Source organism: Nilaparvata lugens, chromosome X (genome assembly GCF_014356525.2).
Source record: "Nilaparvata lugens isolate BPH chromosome X, ASM1435652v1, whole genome shotgun sequence".
In the NCBI taxonomy this organism is placed as follows: domain Eukaryota; kingdom Metazoa; phylum Arthropoda; class Insecta; order Hemiptera; family Delphacidae; genus Nilaparvata; species Nilaparvata lugens.
The window spans coordinates 16,679,591-16,703,300 of record NC_052518.1 but is presented as its reverse complement, the minus strand read 5'-3'; the positions used below and the strand labels follow the sequence as shown (position 1 = coordinate 16,703,300).

The 23,710-nt window shown below is 32.9% G+C and overlaps 2 protein-coding genes across 7 annotated transcripts in view; one reads left to right on the top strand and one right to left on the bottom strand.

Annotated features, from left to right (window-relative positions):
* The window catches only part of LOC111048589 (orexin receptor type 1), a 247,865-nt gene that overhangs the window by 214,344 nt on the left and 9,811 nt on the right, over positions 1-23,710 (top strand). For 2 of the 3 annotated variants that reach the window (XM_022334504.2, XM_039442528.1), the window contains one exon: positions 17,631-18,001. In XM_022334504.2, coding sequence (XP_022190196.2) covers positions 17,631-18,001 — 371 coding nt within the window. Of the gene's footprint in view, positions 1-17,630; positions 18,029-23,710 lie in introns of all 3 variants that reach the window. The other variant, XM_039442529.1, reaches the window with a different exon arrangement.
* Positions 5,339-23,054, bottom strand: LOC111048590. 4 transcript variants are annotated; one of them, XM_039442530.1, is made up of 2 exons: positions 22,807-23,054; positions 5,339-6,662 (listed from the first exon to the last, which is right to left on the bottom strand). In XM_039442530.1, exon 2 carries the CDS (start codon positions 6,660-6,662, stop codon positions 6,270-6,272), a length of 393 nt encoding a protein of 130 aa, XP_039298464.1. In that variant the 5' UTR covers positions 22,807-23,054; the 3' UTR covers positions 5,339-6,269. The 4 variants fall into 4 exon arrangements, 3 of the variants coding, with proteins under 3 accessions (XP_039298464.1, XP_022190197.2, XP_039298465.1); XM_022334505.2 differs by lacking the exon at positions 22,807-23,054 and adding an exon at positions 7,282-7,355 and having other exon boundaries at positions 5,345-6,662; XM_039442531.1 differs by lacking the exon at positions 22,807-23,054 and adding an exon at positions 7,642-7,794 and having other exon boundaries at positions 5,431-6,662.

Below are 23,710 nucleotides of genomic sequence, written 5' to 3'. Positions count from 1 at the left end.
TGCTCCTGAGACAGCTTCGAATTGCATTGAAAACGTTAGGAGACTAGAAATACGCTTACTGAATATAGGCTACACGTATTCAGTGTAGTCTCAGAAACTCGGTTATCTCAATAAGTGAGCCAAGGAATATATTTTATAATATTCGCCAAGACTCTTCACTCTCATTGATCCCTCTCTTCGCCAAGAGTCAGGGTGTTAATAGTGGTTTCTGTAATGTTTGGTTCACCAAATACGAGGGCGAGGGTCACTCAAATGGTAATGCAGATAACAGCTTACAAAAACGAATAATACTAACGTAACTAGCACTTGGCGGGAGACTCAAGTGATTCATATTTCTGAGTCTATAACTAACTGACACTTATTGATAACAATTAATAATTAACAATTATTTAACAATCAATATCCTAGCTTGACAACAATTTATTATTGGCGATCTGGCCGCACCGATCGCAAGCAGTTCAGCTCTGTGAAAGTTAACCCCCTTCCGATTATTTGTTTCTTATGAGATGTGATCGTTGGTTGGAATACAAATGGCACTCGTGGATTCCTGAGTAGCATAAAACACTTCTTTTATTTTTTTATCAAAGAAGTTAAATTATTCAATCTCGAAAACGTATATACCAACACATTAGAAGGCTATAGATTAGAAAACAGATGGACTGTTCAGATAGATGTCCAAATAGACTGTTCAGTGTACACTGTATATCTGAGAAAACTTAATGTTTCAATAGTATGTATTTATTTCTCCAATCAAAGAAGTTGAATTATTCAATCTCTCGCTAGATCTCAAAAACGTATATACCAACACTTTTAGTAGGCTATGAACTGTACCGATTAGAAAACAGATAGACTGTATAAGGATAGATGTTCGGATAGACTTACAGTGTACACTGTATAATATACAGTGTAAATACATACAATAATAGTAATTTCTTTCAATTTTCAAACTTTCCTAATTAAATCTTGAAGGCAGAATATAGAACTAGTAAAGAAAAAAGCTGGTACTTACTACTATAGTGAGGTCCACGTCATAATGGCAGTGTTTGATTAGCAATCGTATTGCTATCCTTGTCTATCATTCAACAAAGCAGATAGCGCTATCTCTTTCTCGGTTTGCTCTGTTGCCAGATTGTCTTATAACAATGTAGAATTAATAATTAATTGACAAAATATTTCATCTTGATTATGAAAATTCATTATGAAATTATTGGAAAATATAATAAATTTCTTGCTTAATAAAATATAATTGATTATTTTAAACGAGAATGAACAATTAATATTACATCAATAAACCTGTATCAGCTACCGTATATGGAAGGCATTGACAAGACAGAGGAACGGCAACGTTAATATTGAATGAAAAAGACTAAAAAATTGTCAAAAAACCACTGATTTATTGATAGTAGAAAGACCGGTTTCGGTTATTACACCATTTTTTAAAAAAAAAAGAAAAAGGCAACGTTAATATTACATCAATAAACCAGTAACAGCTATCGTCTATAGAAGGCATTGATAAGACAGAGGATCGGCAACGTTGTTCTGCTATCTTTCTCCACTACCATTATAACGTGGACCTCACTATAGTACTTTTACTTTACTAGTACATACTGAAAACATTGAAGAATTCAATGACTCAATTATTTTGTCGTGGAGCTGCTCCAACAGCATTATTTACTGTACTGAAACAGCACTTGATACATGTACTCTCAATAGCCACCGAAACAGTGCTGTTAAGAATGAAACGCGTACTTCCGCATTTCGAGTCTTGAATTATTCCCTCACTGTGCAAATAAATGGCAACGTGTGAATGCAGATTTATATACCACCTATAGAAATTTGTCAGCGCGGTAAATCGTCGTGAAAGGAAGAGTCGAGTAAACCAAGCTTGCTTGTTGCGTCGCGCAATCCATCTCGCTCCATGGTGGGGTGGGGGGGGGGATTTGCTTACTCGTGCTCTGCTGAAGAAGCTGTAGAAATTTCCATTAATCAGTCGTTTCTGAGGATGCCTCCCCCTTATGGCAAGAAATGTGTGACTATCACTGCCACAGGTGGTGGGTCTTATTGGCTGCAGACTGCTACAGTCTAAAGGCGGATTCCCACATTAGTGAACGTGTCCGGTATAGTGCAAATATCATAACCATGATCAAATAAAAACACACATATATTGTCAAATTTTACAGTTTTATATGGTACAGGACCATGGTTTCGTGACAAATACAGGGTGTTTCAGAAGTAGTGTCGAACATTTTAGGGTATTGTTCCTGGATGATGGGAGACTACAAATGTCGTATTTGAAGTGTCCAAAACTCAGCGGTTATCCTTGTAGCTGCCATTTTGTTTTTTTTTTCACTTAGGATTTTTTATCTCAAGAACGAAATGTTGTATTGATCTGAAATTTGGCATGAATATTCATGCTATAAAGACTCAACTTTAAAAAATAAAATAAAAAATTTCAATGTACATATTCAAAATGGTGGCCATTTTTAAATTTTGAAGGCAAATTTCACAAAAACCGGTCACTTAACAGAAAATTTACATGAGACAAAAATGTTAGCAAATTTTATCAAGAACTCAAGGATATCTTAATTATTAAGATTGGTCGAAGAGAAATTGATTCTTTTCGTACTGCATAAATGCACAAGACAACAAGATTATCTTCAAGAAAAGCATTCAGCTGTATGGCCATATAAAGCCATACCGAGTTTTAAAGCTTCATCATAAATACAATTCGAATTAGAAATTTAATATTGATGTTTAAATAGTGAAAAGTGGTCATGCATGCAGTACGAAAAGAATTAATTTCCCTGTTATTCTTTGACCAATCTTAATAAATAACGTATCCTTGAAATCTTGAATAAATTTTCCAACTTTTTTGTGTCTTGTGAATTTTCTGTAAAGTGAACGGTTTTCATGAAATTCGCCATCAAAAATTTAAAATGGCCACCATTTTGAATATGTTCATTGAAAATTTTTTATTCTATTTTTTAAAGTTGAGTCTTTATAGCATAAATATGCATGTCAAATTTCAAATCAATACAACATTTCGTTCTTGAGATAAAAATTCCTAACTGAAAAAAACAAAATGGCAGCTATAAGGATAACCGCTGAGTTTTGGACACTTCAAATACGACATTTGTAGTCTCCTATAATCCAGAAACAATACCCTAAAATGTTCAACACTACTTCTGAAACAGCCTGTAGAACTGTAGAATTTTACAATATGTGTGTTTTTATTCCATTATGGAACGGTTCTACAACATTGACAATGACTCAGTCGTATTTTCATAGCCATGAGTTCTAATGCACTTCATTCGTACTCGATCGACCGGGTTAAGTGAAAATAGTCCCACATATCAATCAGTGAACATGTTCGGTGTAGTGAGAATATTATTCCCATAAGTCGGTCGGGCTGAGTATGAATAGTCACATTAGAGCTCGTGGGAATCATATTTCCACTGTACCAGATACTTACACTGATACTGATATGTGTGAACCAAGCTTGATAGTGAACTCAAAAAATACTAACTTTGCCTCATTTGAATAACAATTGAACTAACTCGTATGATTATTTTCTATGATAAAGTAATGGGGCTACTAAAATTGTTTAATTACTATAGAAATAACTAGTACCCTTTTCAAACTTTTATATATAGGCTAAACACTACTAGTTTCAGCACTCATGCCATTTTCAAGTATCATTTTTTGAAAATGAATTATAATTTTCCAGTAAACAAATATTATATTCGTTGTTGGTTATCCGTCTTGTTTTCACCAATATTATTACTATTGTATTTTGTTAACTTGAAAGTGAAAAAACACTCACATTGTTTGGTGTGGCGATGACCGTTGACCGTGCTGGAGTTTCCAAACAGAAACTGTTGAGAATGTGCAACACAAACACGAAACGGTTGTCGCCACACCAAACAATGTGAATGTTTTTTCACTTTAATATAAACAAAATACAATAGTAAAAATATTATATCTTCTTTAGCTGCTGGCTCATTTTAGAGAGAACAAAATTCAAATCTACAAGCTGATGACAAAAATAAAAGATAATTTATTTCAATAGGTACCTCATAGTGCACTAATGAATGATGCTTTTAGAAAAACGTTCCCAAAAACTCAATTCAACCTAAGTTTTAGATCTAAGAATAAAGCATTCAATATGATTCAAAAGCTTTGTGAGATAAATGATCAATATAATATGCAATGTCTAATAGAAAACTTGACTGAAAGGATGACCTACTGAAATCTTAAAGAATTTTAAATAGGCCTATAACCAGCCTCGGTAAATTTAGAATCTATATGCAAAATTTCAAGTTGATCAGTCCACAAGTTCAGACTTGCATCATCAATTAATTCCTGAATTTCCTATCCCGTACGTTTATAAGCCAATTCGATCCTCTATTATATAATAGATTATAGATAAGCATGACTAGTTTCGAGCATTTATGCCACATTTTAAGTATCTAAAATTGCCTAAGTAATCTTGGCACTTGAAAATGGCAGAAGTGCTCGAAACTAGTCGTGTTGATATAAAAATATAACAAAAGGGTAATAGTAATTTTCTATAATTAAACATTTAAGTAGCTCTACTAAAATACTTCTTTATAATTCAACTATATAACTTCTCCAACTTGAGAAATAGCATTTTCTATCATATTTGATATAATATCTCAATAATCACTGAAGATACACACATTAGTTCAATACTTGAATTTATCAACAAATAATATCATACATAGAGTACAAACATGCACGTTGAAATTGACACCAAGTCCGGAAGCACTCTACCTCCACATAGTGAGAAATAGTTATTAGCTATTATATAAAAAATTAGACTGCTATTTCGTGTCAAAGATATGAAAAGTTATCTTTAACAAGCAGTTCGTAATGGAAAGTGGAATCGGAGAGCATTAATTATGATTTAATTATTAAAGAAATTAATAGTACCCTTTCTATACTTTCTTACATAAACATCACTAGTTTCGAGTACCTACTCATGCCAATTTGAAAAAGGCATATAACGTCTATAATTTTTTAATACTCTTTTCCAAATATTGTATTGTTTGCTCTATTCAATAAATAAATAATATTATTAAATGTATTTTGACACTTGAAAATGGCAATCAAATGAATAACTTGATAAGTGCTCGAAACTAGTTGTGTTTATGTGAGAAAGTATAAAGAGGGTACAAGTAATTTCTGTAATAGTTGAAATACTCTATTAGAGCATTATATTATGTTATCTTACGTAACCTAAACCTTTAATGTGGATATCACCGTTCAAAAGATAGATCCATGAATTTAAGACTTTTGAAATAAAATACTGTACTCTCAGTTCATTAATTTATTGAAAAAATAACTCAAACAAGTAACAATAACAATACATTAATTAAGTGTGAAGAATAACAACTGTGCGTAATTAAACAGAGAAAAAAAACAAACTATGACATCTTATGAGGAATATTTTAAATAAATTAAGTATGTAGCTTAGTCTGAAATCTAGTAATGGTAAGTTAAATTGGTTGATTAATTTTTAAACTGAAGTCTAAATGGAGTTAAGCTAGAATTGGAAGTTATGTTATCTTATGTTACCTTCCATTATATTTCCATATACATAACACACGCATAAGTGAAAATTTAATGTGCGTGTCACCGTTAAAAAATATATAATTTAATTTGAGACTTTTAAAATGATATACTGTACTCTCGGTTCATTAATTTATTGGAGAAATAATTGAAACTAGTAATTATTTTACACACTTAATACAAGTAAAACACTTTTACACAGTTACACACTCAATAAATTGAAACAAGGAACAATATTGTACACACTTAATACATTGATAAAGTGTGAACAGTAACAAGTGTGTGTAATTGAACACAGGGGTGCCCACAGCATTTTTTGATGTCGCAAGAGGCAAAATTTTGGGGGGGGATTTAAAAAAAAAGGTAAGTGGAGGGGGGACTTTTCCAATATTCAGTTTCTAACTGCCTATCCAAGAATTTAAGTACCTAAATATATGCCAAATGGGGGGGGGTTTCGCGACATGGTCAATGGGGGGTTGGGCACCCCTCATTGAACAGAAAAGAAAAAAAACTATAACATCTAATGAGGAATATTTGAAATAAATTAAGTAAGTAGCTTAATCTGAAATCTAGTAATGATTAAGCTAGAATTGAAAGTTGAAAAAAGTTAACGTTTTTAATTGATTTTGAACTGAGAAATAGAACGTAGAAAAAACGGCATCAAATTCTGAAAACGTTCAGAAAAAGTATGCGAACCCTGCTCTTATGGCCTCGACAAATAAGCCAACAGTGTAGTATTTCATTATTTGAAAGAATGTAGTGAGGCCGCCCTGACCCTCACCATTGTTGTCGGCATTGTTCGCATTGCGGTCCTGAGCACTGGTGAAAGCGCGCCAGTATGTCAGTTGGGGACTAGTAGCAGGTCTGTTCATTGTAGCACCGAAGACAGGGGCCGGCATCTGCGGAGTCATGCGGATCGGCGGGTTCTCTAAGAACTGAGTGCGATTCTCTGCTTGGCGAATGACGTCTGGGGCGTCTACCATCGGGTAAAGACGGCGAAACATTTCCCTCGTCGACATAATCCGGCGCGGCGGAATCGTCGACGGAAGCTGGCAGTCGTCAGGATTCATCTGAAAAATCAATCAAGAAATCACAAATACAATGAATGAATAAAAACTAAGAAAATCATAAAAAATTGTGAGTAATGAATGTAGGAAACGTAACGTCAGTAGAAATATACAGTCATTCATGATTTCACGATCAAACCGGAGTAATGATATAATTTATAATATCCATGTGTATCATTATGTTCTAAATGTATCATTTTGGTGATTGTATATTTGTATTACTGAATAACTCAGTAATCGTTGCAATAAAATAATCCATCGAGCCGAAAAGGAAAAGTCAGAGAAACCGTGATAAGTTAGAGGTTGTAGATACTTTCTATTTATTTTTTATAAGCTGATATTTGTTTAACAGTTTGATGAATTTACCAAATCCAAAAGCTACATGAACATTGTTATCAATTGGACGTATGTGATGGAATATCAATCATCGAATGAATAATGTGCAATCATTTTGTAAGAAAAAATACAATCATCTCTGTAACTACAGTACGGAACGTGTTTCTTCTAGGTAACTTGTTCAATATTTTTACTACGAATGAGCTTACTGTGTGAATAATGATGAAGTTTGTATGAAATTTAAAATATTTTTAGAACTTAATAAGTATGGTATAAATCAACTTACATTCGAACAAAAGTTGTCTTAGTATGAAGAAAAACAATGTTGGATTTTATCTCCGAAGTCCCACTATTTGAATTGCTCAAAGCACACAGTCTCTCTCAGCAACAATGCACCATCAAATAGGAAACATAAAATATTAACAAAATATTGTCTATCGAAATAATCCATTTGAATAGCGAAAATGGTTGTAAATAATTCCGAATACGAATTAAAAATAAATATTTATTTAATATTAATAATTTATGATACAGATCCCCACTGTTTACAAAGTAAAATTACGTTGAAATACCGTATTAGGTCTATAAATTTGATGCAAATATTTGACTGTTAGGTTAGTTCAGTTGGTAGTAAAAGTGTATTTACCGTATTTTCAGTTGTATTTACCGTAAGCGTATACGTTGACTTTCACTGTCAAGACAGATGGCATCAATCCTATTAATTACAGCCTACTAAAAGATCACTTGTCGATTGAATCCTTATTATTTAAAAATTCGAAGTAGAAATATTGGAACTCAACGTTTTGAATAACTTTTCCTTCTAAATACAGGTAGGCTACCGTACCCGTAAGAATCTGATTTTAATACCTTTGTCAAAAACTTTGAAGTTATCTGTCTCATAACCCTTATCAGAGATGGTCTTACTGCAGAATTATCAGCTAATAATTTTCTCAGTTAATGAATATCTTCGGTACTTTCAAATTAATCGATTCTTAATATAATCATTGTTTTCCCAATAGCTTTAAACCAAACATTTTATAGGTTATTGGTGCTGATCACATACTTTTACGGCGTTTTATAAATATTTATGTTTCGAATATGAAGGGATTTAGCCGACCTAGCTATGTCAACTTGAAATCTTAATTGTCATATTATTTGTGTTATTTCGTTGATAGTATTATGTAAACTTGGCACACTACCGGTATAATGTTATGTTACCGGTGCCAAACTGGAATTTGTTAAGAATTGCTGTTAGAATAGACTTCATATTCTATCATGATAGGTCTAATAAACATCAATTACAAAAAATGCTACTCTATTGTTGTACTTATTAGATAAGCTAATAGCTTGTGTTGAAGAGTTTAGCCCCGGTTAATCGTACGTCGATTAAATTTAACCTTAATAATTAGCGGATTCAATGACGTGAATGATCTCAAATCATTCCAGATTAACTTTTCTTCTTTCTCGCTTTTAACAACTGTTAACTTTTTCAAAATCAGAACTAGTAGCCTAATCATGATGGAGAAGATGACAGAAGAAAGTTGCTGATGAATCTGGATAAATAATAATCTACGTTAATCCCAATCAAGTCAATTCTTTAATCCATGTATCAGGTAGGCTACCTCACTAACCTAACCTGATACGCGTAATCAATTACATCTATTATTATGTGATTTCGCAACAAAACTACATCTGCAAACCTCTGAGGGAATGTTGTTTTTTATGAGATACTTTTTACATTCTCAATATTCACTGAGGAGTAGGCTACAGTAGAAATTCGTTAATCCGTACGTCCGCATGCCATTGAATCAAAATGGGCGAACGACTGACAAACCCTCAGGGCGGGCTGACTATGCTATCTATGCGGGCTAACTATGCTATCAAATTTTAATGGTTTTTTATTAACATATTTCATTTTTCCTGAAAATTTATTTTGCTTCTTGAAATAAATTGGAAACGATTCATTTGAGTGAAACTCACTTTAATTCCATCCAACCAATTCTGATAGGTAGTTTTTAGTGAATCACAGAACTGTATTCTACTGATTATACACAGTACCGGTATACGAAGATACACAGGATTCTCTCAAGGGAAGAGTCCTCAGCCATCAAACCCATTTATTACAGCCTACAAGTGGGTTACTTATCGATTATTTAAATCCTTATTCGCACACCATTAACTGGGATCCCCACAAAAGTAGTGTCAAACAATTTCTATCTTTTTTTGACACGGCTCTCATGAATTTATCAATTCTATTGTTCAAAAACCCTCACCCAAATTTCTATTTTTTTTTATCTCTTCTCTCAACACTATTAAAAAACTGGGAAAAAAACTTGTTGACCCGAGGAAATCCCCCCACCCATCCAGTATATACACCTCTGTGCGATAAGTTTCTCATATAAAATAAGTTGCAACTTACTGTAGTAGAGGCAATGAGACATGGAACATTGTGAGACAGTCTGTTTATAGTTGTTTGACAGGTCCTGCACTCTACCTGCAATAGCTTGAAGCTTATCTCCATGACCCAACACACATGCTAGTCTGGTAAAATTATACATACGCTTAAGGCTGACAATTTATAAACATTGATATAGATAGGCTAATAAAAGGGTGCTATAAGATTTATTTTGTTTTATTAATTTAAAAGTAGCCCATGTCAATAAGTGTTTTATAGATAGGCTATTATAGAGGAGTTTATGATTTTGACTGCAGTGAAACCCAATTCATTACTTTTATTTTATAAATCTCCAGTACAAAGGAAAACTTTAATTATGTAAGAAAAATTGGATTCATAAGAATACATCTATAGAGGGAATCATTGAAGTTTTAATGACATTAAAATTTGTACAGTAAAAATTGGTGAAAATCGACATAAATGCAATGGCGCCCGTTTAACTGTTTTTCAAAATTCAAAACTCTTTGATATATTGGCACTTGATATTCAATTTGTGTCAAAAGAATATTGAAGTTTCGATTCTATTATAAATAAAAGGAAAATAATTTAATATTGCTTATAAAATCATAAATGTGCATCAGAAAACTGAAGAATAGAAATATTCTCATTCACCAATAAATTATAAATAGGAAATTACATTTAGAGCTTGTCATTAATTCATGTAGTTATTACATTGAACAATAAACCCACTGAATTTATGTTATATTCAACTTTCATATAAAATTTTCATCAGTAAACAAGTATTCAACTGAAAAATATTAATCTTCTTAAAAAAATATAGTAATAGCAGTTATAAATAATATTAAATGTAATCTATGAATTAATAATATTCACTTATAAATACTCTAAAATCAACAGAAAGAAGTGCGAATAAAATCCTTGTTCAGATTTTCTGATTTTTTCAAATTGGTGTGTAACAATACAGTAGAAATTATTAATTAAATAGCTTCGTGCATACCGTGATAGAAAGTCAAATAAGTTAATTCAATTATTAAAGAATTATGTTGTTCAATATCACTTGAATGGTCATAGCTTGTTGGAATGGAACAAATTAATATATTAATAGAATATCAAAAAAATAAAACAACTTCAATAAATAATAATTGATTAAAAATTTAATATTTATTTAAAATATCGCATGCCAAATAAATCTTATAGACAAAATCAAATCACATAGTTTTTCTTGCACTTAAAATTTATCTTTTGTTTATTAATTTCAAGTCTGTCTTTCATAAACAGTCTTTCACAACTTGTACTATTTGATCAAAACGTTATGGATCTCATTCTGATTTGAAGCAAATATCTGTAAGATCAAAGTCATCTCTCCGTCTAATCAAGCACAAAATAATATCACCTCATACTGCTTGGTTGGATACTTTCTAATTATCATTCTAGACACTTATGTGCTCAAAAAGTATGTAACTTAAATGATAAAATTATTAGTAAAGTCGGATATACTTTCCATTACTAAGCTATATTGAAGAGAGCATCTGTACATATTACAGATACAGTATATACATATTAATAAATTGTCAATTATTATAAATTCACATTATTTATTTGTAAACTATATAAGTATTTATTCGTTTCTTTATGACTCGTGATACAATGATCTTGAAAAAACAACAGACTCATCAAAACTGTTTGTCCTTCTAATTTTAATATTATCATAGATTATGTTTTCATTTAATCAATTTGATTTACCATCTCACTTTAAAAATATATTATAAATAAACTGGAAATTTCCAATTAAGTTGGATTAGAAACTTAGTCAGAATAAAACGTTGCAATCAACGTTAACAAAATACCAAATTTTAGGTAAATAGCATGAAATTCAAAAATTTTATAAAACTTTCCTTGCACTTGACAAGATTTCTACTACCTCATAATTCCCAACAATTGGATAAAATGGAATATTTTCCTAGTAGTGATAGGGAGAAGAACACAAGGATGTGAGATGGATATATTGTATTTTTTCTAGTACAGCTGTACATCAATTCAGTTTCATAATTTAACAGTAACAGTATTACATTTCAATATAGTTCATTAATTTTTTCTAACATTTATTTATTCCTCATAAATTACAAAATAAATCAATAAACCATACAAATATACAATGCAATAATTAAATTAATGTACAAAATAAAATATTAGGAACTACTTCCCCAAAAGAACAAGCTTGAGCTTGCCATTTTTGTTTATTTTACTGTCAATTTACTAATTAACAGTGAATTACTATTACTATTTCTGTGGTGTTTATCTTGTTTAATTTACACTTTTTCCGTGTAAGTTATTCAATTACCGTATTTAACTTACTCATTGATGTTGTTTATTATCATTAGGCATATCTATTGATTGTGTTTTCATAATTTATTCTACATTTACTTATCATTGTTTTTGTTTATGATTATTCATCTTTATTGATTAAGTGTTTTTATATGTTGATTGAATATATACATATATTATTCTTTATTTAATAATATTAATTTATTTATATTATTCTTAACACCCTCAGAATTGAATAAATAAATAGTTCATTACCCCAAACAATACCAAACATTAATACATTTACAGTTCAATCTTTTTAAAAGATGGCACTATTATTGATTCAAATGGAATTAGTACGGTAGTTAGTTTACTAGTATGTTCATATCTTCCTCTGATAGCATACCAATAAAGCTGTGGTAGCCTCATGCTCGTTATAAATTCTTCCAGATATGGACTGACAGCTATTGTAGCAGCAATCACCCTGAATTTTTGAAAATTAAAAATTGATGTCTTGGTAAATAATAATAATTAATACATTATTTATAATTATTTGACCAGCATACAAAATTACACCTTCTTCAGATGTTCCAATATAAAATACTTGAATTAAAATAACATTGAACAAATATTCATATCACATTAAATTCGAGTTTCATAGATTGGAACCATCCAGAGGTTCCCAAACGGGCCGCGGCGCCCGGGGGAGCTGCGAGCTAGTGCCTGGTGCGCCACCGTTGTCTATCAAAGAGTCACACTACATAGCGAATCAGTCAGTGTTGATAAACGTTTTCTCCTTAAACTGGCGTTCCTAACAGATATTTTTCAACGTTTGAACATTCTGAACAAGTCTTATCAGGCGGGGAACAATACGGATATTTTTCAATTGACTAGTAAAGTTGAAGGTTGAAGCATTCAAGAAGAAGCTTATGCTTTGGTAAAACAGTTTGAAGAATGGAGATTATTCGATGTTTTTAACTTTGCACCAGTCTCTTGAAGAAAGCAGTCTCACCTTGAAAGAAGAAGAAGAAAACATTTTGGCTCAGTTCTTATATCTGGAGTACAGAGTTAATTTGAAGTCTACCTGCCAAAAGATGAAATAAAAGCGCAGCAGTGGATGAACGACCCTTTTCAAACTGAAACGCCTCAAAACTTCAGCAAGAAGCAGAACAGCTGATTGAAATTTTAAGGGTCTTGTCATTGAAATCAAAATTTCAATGTCCCAATCTCTGTTTGAGTTTTGGTTTGGCTTTCATTGGGCTTTGTTTGCCGTTATTCCATTTGCAAGTTCTTACCTTTGCGAATGTGGTTTTCCGCTGTTGCAGTCATAAAATCCAAATATAGAGCAAGGCTCTTAACATTAAAAAGGAAATTCGGGTTGCTATAGGAAAATTTACTCCCAGGTTCAATGAACTTATAAAAGCCAAACAAGTGCATCCTTCCCATTAAATAAGACTCATGACTGTTCATGGCTCATGACTGCTGCCATGGACTTTGCTAATTTAAGTGTAACATTTTCCAAGTAAGCACTTCATTTATATTTATATCTTGAAATTTTTAAAAAAGGGAGCCATGTTTTTACTATGGTTGTTTCAAGTTGTTTTTTCTCTGCAATAATTCAATTACAATACAACTATTGTGTGTTTATGTTGTTTATCAAATCCTTAGACATGTGTTGTTGAAAAATAGTAACAATCTTATTTACTACAATGTTATGTAAAGTATATTAACAAAAACTATTAAGAATAAAACTAAAAGTTTGATTATAATAAATAATGCAATGCAAAACAAATGAATTATACTAGGTGCGCCACCAAGCGTACTCAATCTGTAATCAAAGGGAGCCGTGGGTCAAAAAAGTTTTGGAACCTCTGCACCCTTTCTAATGTGGCACTAAATTTAAAACCCAGCTACCAGTTTTTTCATCACATCATTGAAAAAGTCACATTGTTTGTATGAGTTTTATACAAAGCTATGCTTCTGGGTTTGCCATGTTCTATAAAATACGATATAAATGCATTATTTTTAATTAGTAGTACAGTAAAAAAGTTTTTGCTTCTTATTCAGAAGGACAGTGGATCAAATCATACTTGGAGAAATTCTTCCACTAATAATTTTGAGCTTGAATTAATGATATTTCAATTTTTGTTGTACAAAATGATACATTTATTATATTTCTAACTAACTTATCTCATTCAATTCTTTGATCGAGAAATTTTCAATATCCAGACTGAATTTCACAAATGCTTTACTTTTATGCTATACAAGTTGATATGTAGTAATAAAGTATTATAGTTTCAGGATCGATTTCTATAAATTTATGTGAAAATACTTGAGGACTGAAAATTTTGTGAATTGAAGAACTACAAAACTTAACATATTCCGGACTATGTGTTTTCTAAATTTGGGAGAGGAATAGCACAAGGTTACCTTATTTTTCCTCTCCCTTTCATTTTGATAATGTACTTATTGTATAAATGAATAAAGAATGTTGCTGCTCATCTCAAAAATAGAACCCAGGATGTATTTATAATCTGTTTCTGTTTTGGTGCGACTCAGGGGTACTGGGTACTATGCATTTTGATATAAAAGTTCGTTGTTGCTCTGCCTTTCAATTTTGTACTTGGCTTTCATCTTCATCTTTTTGGGGACGTCTTCACATTGACAGAATTGATTCTTTTCTTGGCGTTGCTTTTCATTCTCTCTTTTTGGATATACCTCCTCCTTCACCACCTACACTTTCTCCTTTTCCTTCTACTCCTCATCCCCCTCTTCGTCTAGCAGCACCGTTGATGTCGACTCTCATTCAAGCACTGAATGAAACTCAATTTACAGCTCTCTATCATTCTATCTCAGCAGCATTTCTGTTGCTCAGAAAGTTTTGTTTGCTTTTGGTTAGTTAATTTTTGCCGCGCTCCGTAACTGACTTTTCACCAACGGATGTTGGTACTGTAGTCGTGAATGAGAGCGGATGAAAAGTGTGCAATCTAATAACGCGGCAGATCCCTTCGAGTGTTTTCCCCAGCGCGTGAGTTTTTCAATAGCTGTTTGCCAAGTTTTCCTTTTGTAACAGCCGCGATTGGCGTTTGTGCTGATGTTCGACACGGCTTTTTGTAGTAGTTTTGCGTTTCTCAGACTTTTCGGCCGGTCTCGGACTTTCACCACAAACACAAACTTAAAATTCACACTTTTTGCAGCAAGTACTGTACCTACTTGGAAGAATTGTTCTTTCTTCTTGAAGCTTGAAAGCATTTCAAAGCTTCACATGTCCGCTATTCACTTTTAAGCTCATCCTTCTCAGTTCTCAAATTATTCCCGTCTCCCATGTTCCATGACAATGAATTTATGTTCCATGAATTTCCTCTTTCATGCACTTCTCGGCTCTAACTCACCTCACAAAATCTTTTATTCGTATTTTCAATAAACATTCCTGATAAATAAATACCGTTTCAAATAAAACAAACCATTCAATTAAATTATAACTTTGACAAGAGTTTATGAGCTGCATAACACTTTCCTCTGAGGGTGATTAATTTTAATAGAGCTACCGGTGAGCTGAAAGCATATAACTTTTACTCATCATGAATGAGTTGGTAATATTATTGAGTAGTGTGGCACAACACATTACATTCAACTCTCCCAACATATTTTTAAATGAAGAAAAACCGGTTCCCTTTTCACATTTTCATTCCATTGTATTATCTGACTTTTTCTTATCTCAAAATATGAAGAAAAATTCACTTGTTCAGAGCTACTTGTATTCACATAAAAATTAAAAATCAAAATATCCTTTTTCAACTATTTTTTTAATTGTTTGTTTTCTATGAAACTAAGAAATAACCAAGATCATAATTCAGGACGGAAAAGGGGGTTGAGGAGTAGAAGGAGAAGAATGATGGGGAGAAAGTATGTTGTGAAGGAGAATATATTGTTATATATATATATTGTATTGAATCTTATAAGAGGCTGAAACAGAATCTAAAGTCGTCATATTATTCTATACTCCATTTATTTTATTAATGAATCTTCATTAATGAAGATGCTCTTATTCCAATTCAGATTGACAGTAGAAAGAAAATTGCCCCGCACAATTTTTTTTATTTTTTGTAGGATGTAGGATTATGTATATGCTCCTTAGTAAGCTCATCTTCTTCATTACAAAAATATTTACTGATGACTATCATTACCAATAATAAGCATTTTTGTTTAGATTAATAATCTCTTATATTTCACTAAAAGACTATGTTTCAGATAAACTGACAAAATGTAATCAAAATGAATTATGTTACCTTGGATATCGTTGGAAAGCAATGAAAGGCATAATATCACCATAAAGATAAGTAGGCAATAAATAATCAGGCTGTTACAAGATAGGAGAATTACAGAAATTAGAGTGTTCTACACAAATCATTTCGCGATTAAATCTTATGTAACTAACAGCTCGTAGATAGTCATTTAACATTATAGCTTTTTCTAAATTTTCCTAGAAAATGAAATTCATGTAACTGAAATCTGATCATTTTGTAGGAAGTACGTTTTGAAACTGTGTTCATCCTGGATTAGAATTGATCAACAAAGAATTGGTACAAAGAGGATACAAACTCAAATATCATATTCTACTTTTTAATGCGGTACAACCAAAGAGTATAGAATGTTGACCTAGGGTGACTAAATGTCACAAGTCACAAGCCATGTTCTCGAGCAGTCAGCTTTAATGTTGAGAGAAAATTGGCATCGCTAAGTTTATATCAACACCGAGACCAATTTCAAGGTTTTTTCATATTTCAGCTTCAAAATGATATTACTAGTGAGCCCCCCCGGGCTGGAGAATTCGCCGCAGTATTTTGTCAGCTGTTGAAAGCAGTGGAAAGTAAAGAGAAATTGTTCAAGTTGCATTTAGCTATAAATTGCATGGAATTAATTATCCAGCTGATTTGTGATTTGAAATAAATCTCGTTCGCCAACGAGCTTGATCTGTTAAATGGTTCAAAAAATATGTGTGTTGAAAATGACAATTGGTTGATGACAGCATTGAAAAGATATCATTTAATATACACACAAATCCACGAACGGACAACGTTTCGAGTCTCATATCAAAAGTATGAACTCGCTACGCTCGTTTAATAAAATGAAACTTTTTGTAAGTCAGTCTCGTTCTTCCTATATAAGTCAAGGTGCTTACTATTAATAATATAAACTCTGATGGTTCAATCACTGGAAAAAGCTTGAAATTGCAGCCGAGATTTTTCTCATGACTGAGCCATCTGGATGCTAGATGCTCATAAACCTTGACATATTAAATAAATGAATATTATAAGATATTCATATCATAATATGCCAACCTCCTTAATACGACAGCAGACGTCTCGTTAATAGTTTTTACTATGTTTCATCCTACAATATAGTACAATCGTGGAGAAATATAACATAGTGAATCATATTGTCATCGGCACAACCCACTAGTTGATATGCTGTGAATTCTATACAATTATTTCATTCATTCATTCAATGATACACAGAACACTAATTCATTAAAATGATTGGACAAGGACCAACAGGCACAGCCCAAAACTCTTCCTTCCCCGAAGTTTGATTCATACACTATAGTCCACAAAGTGGGTTATGTTCCAAACACTTCATTTATTTTATTATTGATTCATGCAATAATTACATCATCAAAAAATCATAAACCTAAATCATCATCATCAAATTTAATTCCGGTTTCAGTGCAAACATTTTAAAACAGAGAATTGTAAATTCAGACTGTGTTATGTTAAATTTAGATTTCATTTAATGTATGATATCCTAATGTATAATATGGTCTAAATTATAATATTCCGTCTAATCTGTAATGTATGATTTATGCTGTTCACTCTATCTATACTGATATTCTGCCTGTATGATTGGTGTTCCAGGAAAGTTTCGCAAAGAGTTTCAACGTGCATTCGGAAACGTGTTCAAGCGCAAGCCTAGCCAGCGCACCACTCGCCGCGGAGAAAGCACCTTGGGTTGCCGTTACACCACCATGTCTGCAGGCACTCACACCACTCCCAAGACCGAGATCGTCCAGCTGAATACCACCGTCGTCACCATCAATGAAATCCCGGAACAGTCTGCCCGTGCCACTGCCCCTGCCACTGCACCTGCCACTGCCACTGCCACTGCCCCTACCACCGCCCCTGCCACTGCCCCTCGCACTGCTGCTGTAGCCTTGAACCGCGCCCACCGAGCCCTCTGCCGCCAAGACATAAGCCCTCGCCAGGGACGCATCCAGAGAATCGGCCTGGTAGGTCCGACCCTACCCATAATCATGGTAGATATCTCAAAATTATTCTTAGAGAAAGATAAGTTCAATGTTATCCGACATTTGAAATCCTGTTGCGTATTTTGAAATAGCAATTCACTTCAAGGACTGGTAAGAGACTTCTGAGTTTAATTTTGCAGTGATTTAGTAGTTTAATAGTTTAGTTCATTTAGTAGTTTTGCGGCCAGATTGATGCAGGGAAACGGGAAATTCTGAAGTAATGTCATTTCCACGATGAAACTAATGAATAGCTTATGAAATTGCATGCATTCATTATGATTCATTTCTATGGTACAAAAATCAAAATGTTCAAAAGATTCCCTGTACTTTTCAAGATGACATCAGAGATTCAAAAATGACATTTAGATGTGCTCTCATTGGTTGCTCACAGCCTGTTATGGAGACTCTGGAATGACAGTGTAGCAAATCTTGGGGAACAAGATAATATTGTTTTCCTTCTGTTTATGCACCTTGCATTTCTAAATAAGATAGAGATTATATAGATAAGATATGAGTGAGATATACTCATGAACTCATATATGTGGTAATTCTGTCAAAATATTCTCTGTGTGCGGCAGTTATACCACCATTTTTATAAAATGCTCTCACCGCTATTGCACTTTCCACCCCAATCCAATGACCCATGATTACTAATTGGCAATGCGTTCACGTCAATTATTGTACAAAATTCCGTTCAACTGCAGACTCTACATTGTTGCAACTATAACATTCAAAATTTTCCGTTTCCCTGAGCCACATTGTGTGAGCAAGTTTGCATATTCTTAGAGGAAGATTATGATCAAATATCTAATACCAAACCACCTTAATTATTTTCTCTCACTAACGCCACTATTTACACTCGTCTATGTGTCTATGTCACATGTGCGCTTTACACTAATTGTTTGAAACAGGAGATCCCGTTATTCTCCATTCTCCAATCTTTCTAATTTTTATTTGATTTGATTTTTAATTGTTTGAAGTAAGACCACCGTGCTGTGCTTTACACCAGAACGAACAAAAAATACTCTTCTCAACTTGCATTACTTTCACGTACTGTTGGGAAAGAGAGACAGAGGGAAACAGAGAGTATTCAAGTGTACTTTAAGTGCAAGAGCATGGATATTGGGTCCATGATATGCATAAGATATGCAAAAGGTTTTTCAACAAGAAATGCTTGTTATCAATACTCCGCCCTTCTTATTTTGACAATGGAAGTATTCGTATCTCGTCCTAGTTACGTGGACGTAGGCATCTAACTCAGAGAAAAAAACTTCAAACAATTACACCTTATGAAAATTTTGCCGATAAAATCAATGAAAATAATAAGTTTGTGTCTACAGACTACAGAGAATAAAATATTGCACAAAGTATACTTGAACACGTGATTTTAAAGTTAGAAGGGGTAATTTTGGTTAATTGAGGGATAGTACACCGTTTCTGATTCATAGATCGGTGATCTCATTCATTATTAGCGTGGATCATTTGACTTTGACAAAGACATGTCTAGTGATTCAATAGTCACTTCCAATGTTCTGATAATAAAGTAGCCAGTGAGTATAGAATGTAATACTCACTGAATGTAGCTATATTAGAAAGAATTCAAGAATATTTTGTAAAATCAGTGTGTTTGGAATATTTGTTGAAAACTAGATTTTTTCTTGTACTACAGAAGAGTCTTTAGTATATCAATTGATAACTGAATGATTATTAAATCTCTTCTTTAATATTGATTCATACATTATATTATGATCGATAATAACAGTCCATTTCTTGAATCTATCCTCTTAAGACTTTAAAAATCACGTGCATATTTTGTGGAATATCTTAATAACAACTACAAATTATGTAAGCGTGCTCTATAAGTTGCATATAGTTTCTTCTATTATTATTACTACTTATCAGTTTTATTTATTATTGTTATTGGAGAAGCTTTTACGTGAAGTAAAACCATTCGTGAGTGATTATCTATATTGGAAATATGGCTGATTACAAGAAACTAAATGACAACTGGTATTTTTCCAATAAAATTTGTTGTTTGTCTTTGCATTGTTATGGTACTGGGGTCACTTTGAGACATAGTGTATCGATGAAGATACCAGGTCATCCTCCGACACATGGGATACTGGATTACTAGATCCCCAGGAGGATTCCAAGATACAGAGTACATCAGGCCTGGAATTTGATATTTTGCCATCTTCTACCTTATAAATAATGTATTCTATGACTCTCTTTTTCTCTTTCCTCTTTTTCCCACTGCAACTTTTTCTTTTCTTCATTTCATTTTTCTCTTCTATTTCATCCTCTTGCTATTTCAATCCCATTTTTCACATGTTCCTTTCATAAAATTTGTCTTACTGTTTCTCTCTTCCATTGAATTATAATTTGTTTTTTGTTCTCGTCATTTCCCTTCTTCAGTTTTCATCCTTTCCTCCTCTCCATTCAAATCATTCTTCTCATCCATTTTTACAATAATTATTCTGCATTTTTCTCCTCCATCACCCCTCCTGTCAAAGCTTCTCTCATCTTCTCTGATCATTTCATGTTTCAGCATTCAACATTTCAACTGTAACCTGTAACTATATTCACTCACTATTCCCTCATAACCAAGTACGTGGCTATAATATATATTTTTATTTATTTTACCTTCTCTAAAGTTTCTTTCTGTTCCCTTACCTTTTCTCTGAACTCTAATCATCCCTGCAAGTTGTCTCTCTTTGTTTACTTCTTTCCCAATACAGAATTTGTATTCCCTTCGTTTGTTTGCTTTAACATCGGCTATGTAAAGATTACATTTACATCATTCACAAACACTTAATTATTTACTTTCACAAGAGTTTAAAAACATGTATAAGTATTACAACAAAAACTTTTTTCAGACAGAATCCTCAAGTTCTCCATTATCAATCTACTGATTCCCATGAATTTCTCATTATTCCTTTCTTGATCTCATTTCAAAACTGTAATATTGTTGTTCTTATAATAAATCGTAGTTTACTGAAAAGTCTCACAATGAAAAATAATTATGTTGATTGGTTAGGCTGGCAGTCCTGAAAATTCAAATGACTATCTAGTCCTATAGATTTTCATGATCTCATTAGGTGGAGTAGACGATTCATAACCTAAACAAAGAAAGTGACCATTGATTGAAACGTAGGTTCGCTGAAATCCAACAATAGACTGTAGGAGCGAGATTTGACAGTGCATTAAATAAGTTAAAAATCAGACAGCTTCACAGAGTGTGATCACATTGAACGCGTATATGTGCAAGTGCAAGCTTGGTTATGCATGACCAACACGTACATTTAACGCTTGCACTTGCTGGTTGCGTTCAGCATCAGCAGTTGAGCACTTTTCAAATGTTGTTTTTCGGCTCATGCATGATCTGACGTGTACTTGCATATTTACGCATTCAATGTGATCACACCCTTATTCATCTTGAAGCTCTAAACAATTGCACTGTTGAGACCGAATGTTGAGAATGATTCTCTTGCCAAAAATAGCATTGGTTTTAGTAATTGAAAGACAGTGCTGAAAATTGCACTTGGGTAGTGTGGTGCAGTACTGAATACAGTATTCTGTGGCCATACGGTAGTTCCATATTCCCATATCAATCTCCACGATAGCATTTGCTTTATAAATAAGTCATGCTCTAGAGTGAAAATTCCAATAATAATTACAGATTAACTCTCCTTGTAGTCGTATGTTTTTGCATGAACCTGTTAATGAAATTGATTTAACAAGTATTAGTGTAAGGTTGATGCGTAATTAACCAATAATTTCCGAAAAAATGAATTCATTCTTCCCAACTCTCGCTACAGCGTTAGTGTTGCAAGAATAAGTAGTATCTGATGTGATATCTGAGTATTATTCTGAGTTGTCTCCAGCTAACCGTTAGATGTTCTAACGGAATCTTTTTTTCGAGAACCGTAATCGTGGACGTATAGAGGAAGATACGCACATTCTTTCTACTGTTCTAATTCGAGTCTGATTATTGTAATATTGTGCCTCATACATAGAAAATTGTAGATTTCTTGAATGTAAACAACTAATTAGTAAATAAATAACATCTCTGTCACAAAAGAAGATAGATTATGATGATGATGATTTTTCAGTTCAGCTTTTGACTAAAGAAACTTTGCAACTCTTGAGAAAATAAAAACTGGAATGTAAAAAGTGTAGTTTAATAGTGATTATGAAACAATAGAAGCTTTTGCTTTATTATTATTGTACTGTATTTTGCATGACGTGAATTAACTAAACGTTTGGCGTAAAATTCAGGGCTGAATGTAGATGAGCACAATTCTATGAAGACAGTAGTAGGCCTATTAACTTATATGTTATGTATTGCACGTGAGTGCTGTGAGACGAGGTTGTTGGCGATTGAATGTGCCGGTCGGTTAAGAAGCAATTGGAAATACCTTACATTTTTCGTTTTTCTCTCCTGATCATTTTGATTATATACTTTTTGTGAAAATGAAGAATCATTCTAAAGTTATGTTGAATTCTTAACTCAAAGTAACCTTAATTTAGACGAAAATATTAAGACGAAGTTCATCAAAATGTAGAATAAAATAGAATTGTTAACTTCGTCTGTAGAACAATACCGGTACTAATTTCATACTAACAACTGAACAATCAGAACACATTGATTGTCTTTGTCTTTTCTTGAATAAAACATCCACTAACGCTTACAAAATTAATGTCAAGTTGAAGTGGAAGTAAATCAGCTTAGATATGGATGGAACGCCTAGTAATAGTATCTTAAACTGACTTATTATGCAACTTACTTTCTGGCTATTAGAATTGTTGAGCTCTTTTGATCGTTCTTGAAGCTCAATATATATCGTTTTCGACAAATTTTGTGCAAGCTGTCTTTGACATAGGTCAAATCATACACGTGTGTACGGTTAAATAGAAATTTGTCCTTGCAAATAATAATTCCATACGAGTTCCCAGTTGAAGCGAATCTTTTGTACTCCAAATGATTTGAAGCTCTTAAATTGAGCAACTGTTATGATGTACCGGTACTGTATGTGCTTGAAGATAAGCTTATTAGACTGAGGGCGCATGTTGAGTTCGGTCTCACTCTCTCTCTCTTTTCATCTGCCTCGTTATTCTCGCCCCGAGCTGTTCCATTCTCAGGTAGCTGGTAAATGATTTATGTCATGTGGCGCTTTTGCAGTTCAATCATGAACAGGACTCGTCAACATGGCACCACTTTCAACATTTTTATTTGACAGAATTCAAAAATAAATCTCGACCCGATCCTGTGAAATTGAACTGCTACTGATTGACTTACTCTTTATTGCTTGACATACTCTGTTACTGACAATGTACTTTCAAAGTAATGTAACACAAATTTCAATTTTTCACTTTACAAGCCTTTCATTGATGTATTTGAAGTGTGTCAGACTGGCATAAACTGTGCACTATTTGGTCTCTTCATCGAGAAAATTTTCAATGTTTTTTATCTCCAAGCCCAATGAAGCTTTGCAAAAAAATATCTTTAACCAAGCACGCTGCAATAAGTGATTTCCGTAGTTAAACATTCCCGTTATTGACAGCAAATTCATTATTTATCAGATGGATGACTGTAGGCCAACTACAAAAACCGCTCAGTTGAAATTATTACTGGTATTATCAGGGAGACTAGATTTCAAACCCAATTGAGGTTAGAATTTTCACTAGCAT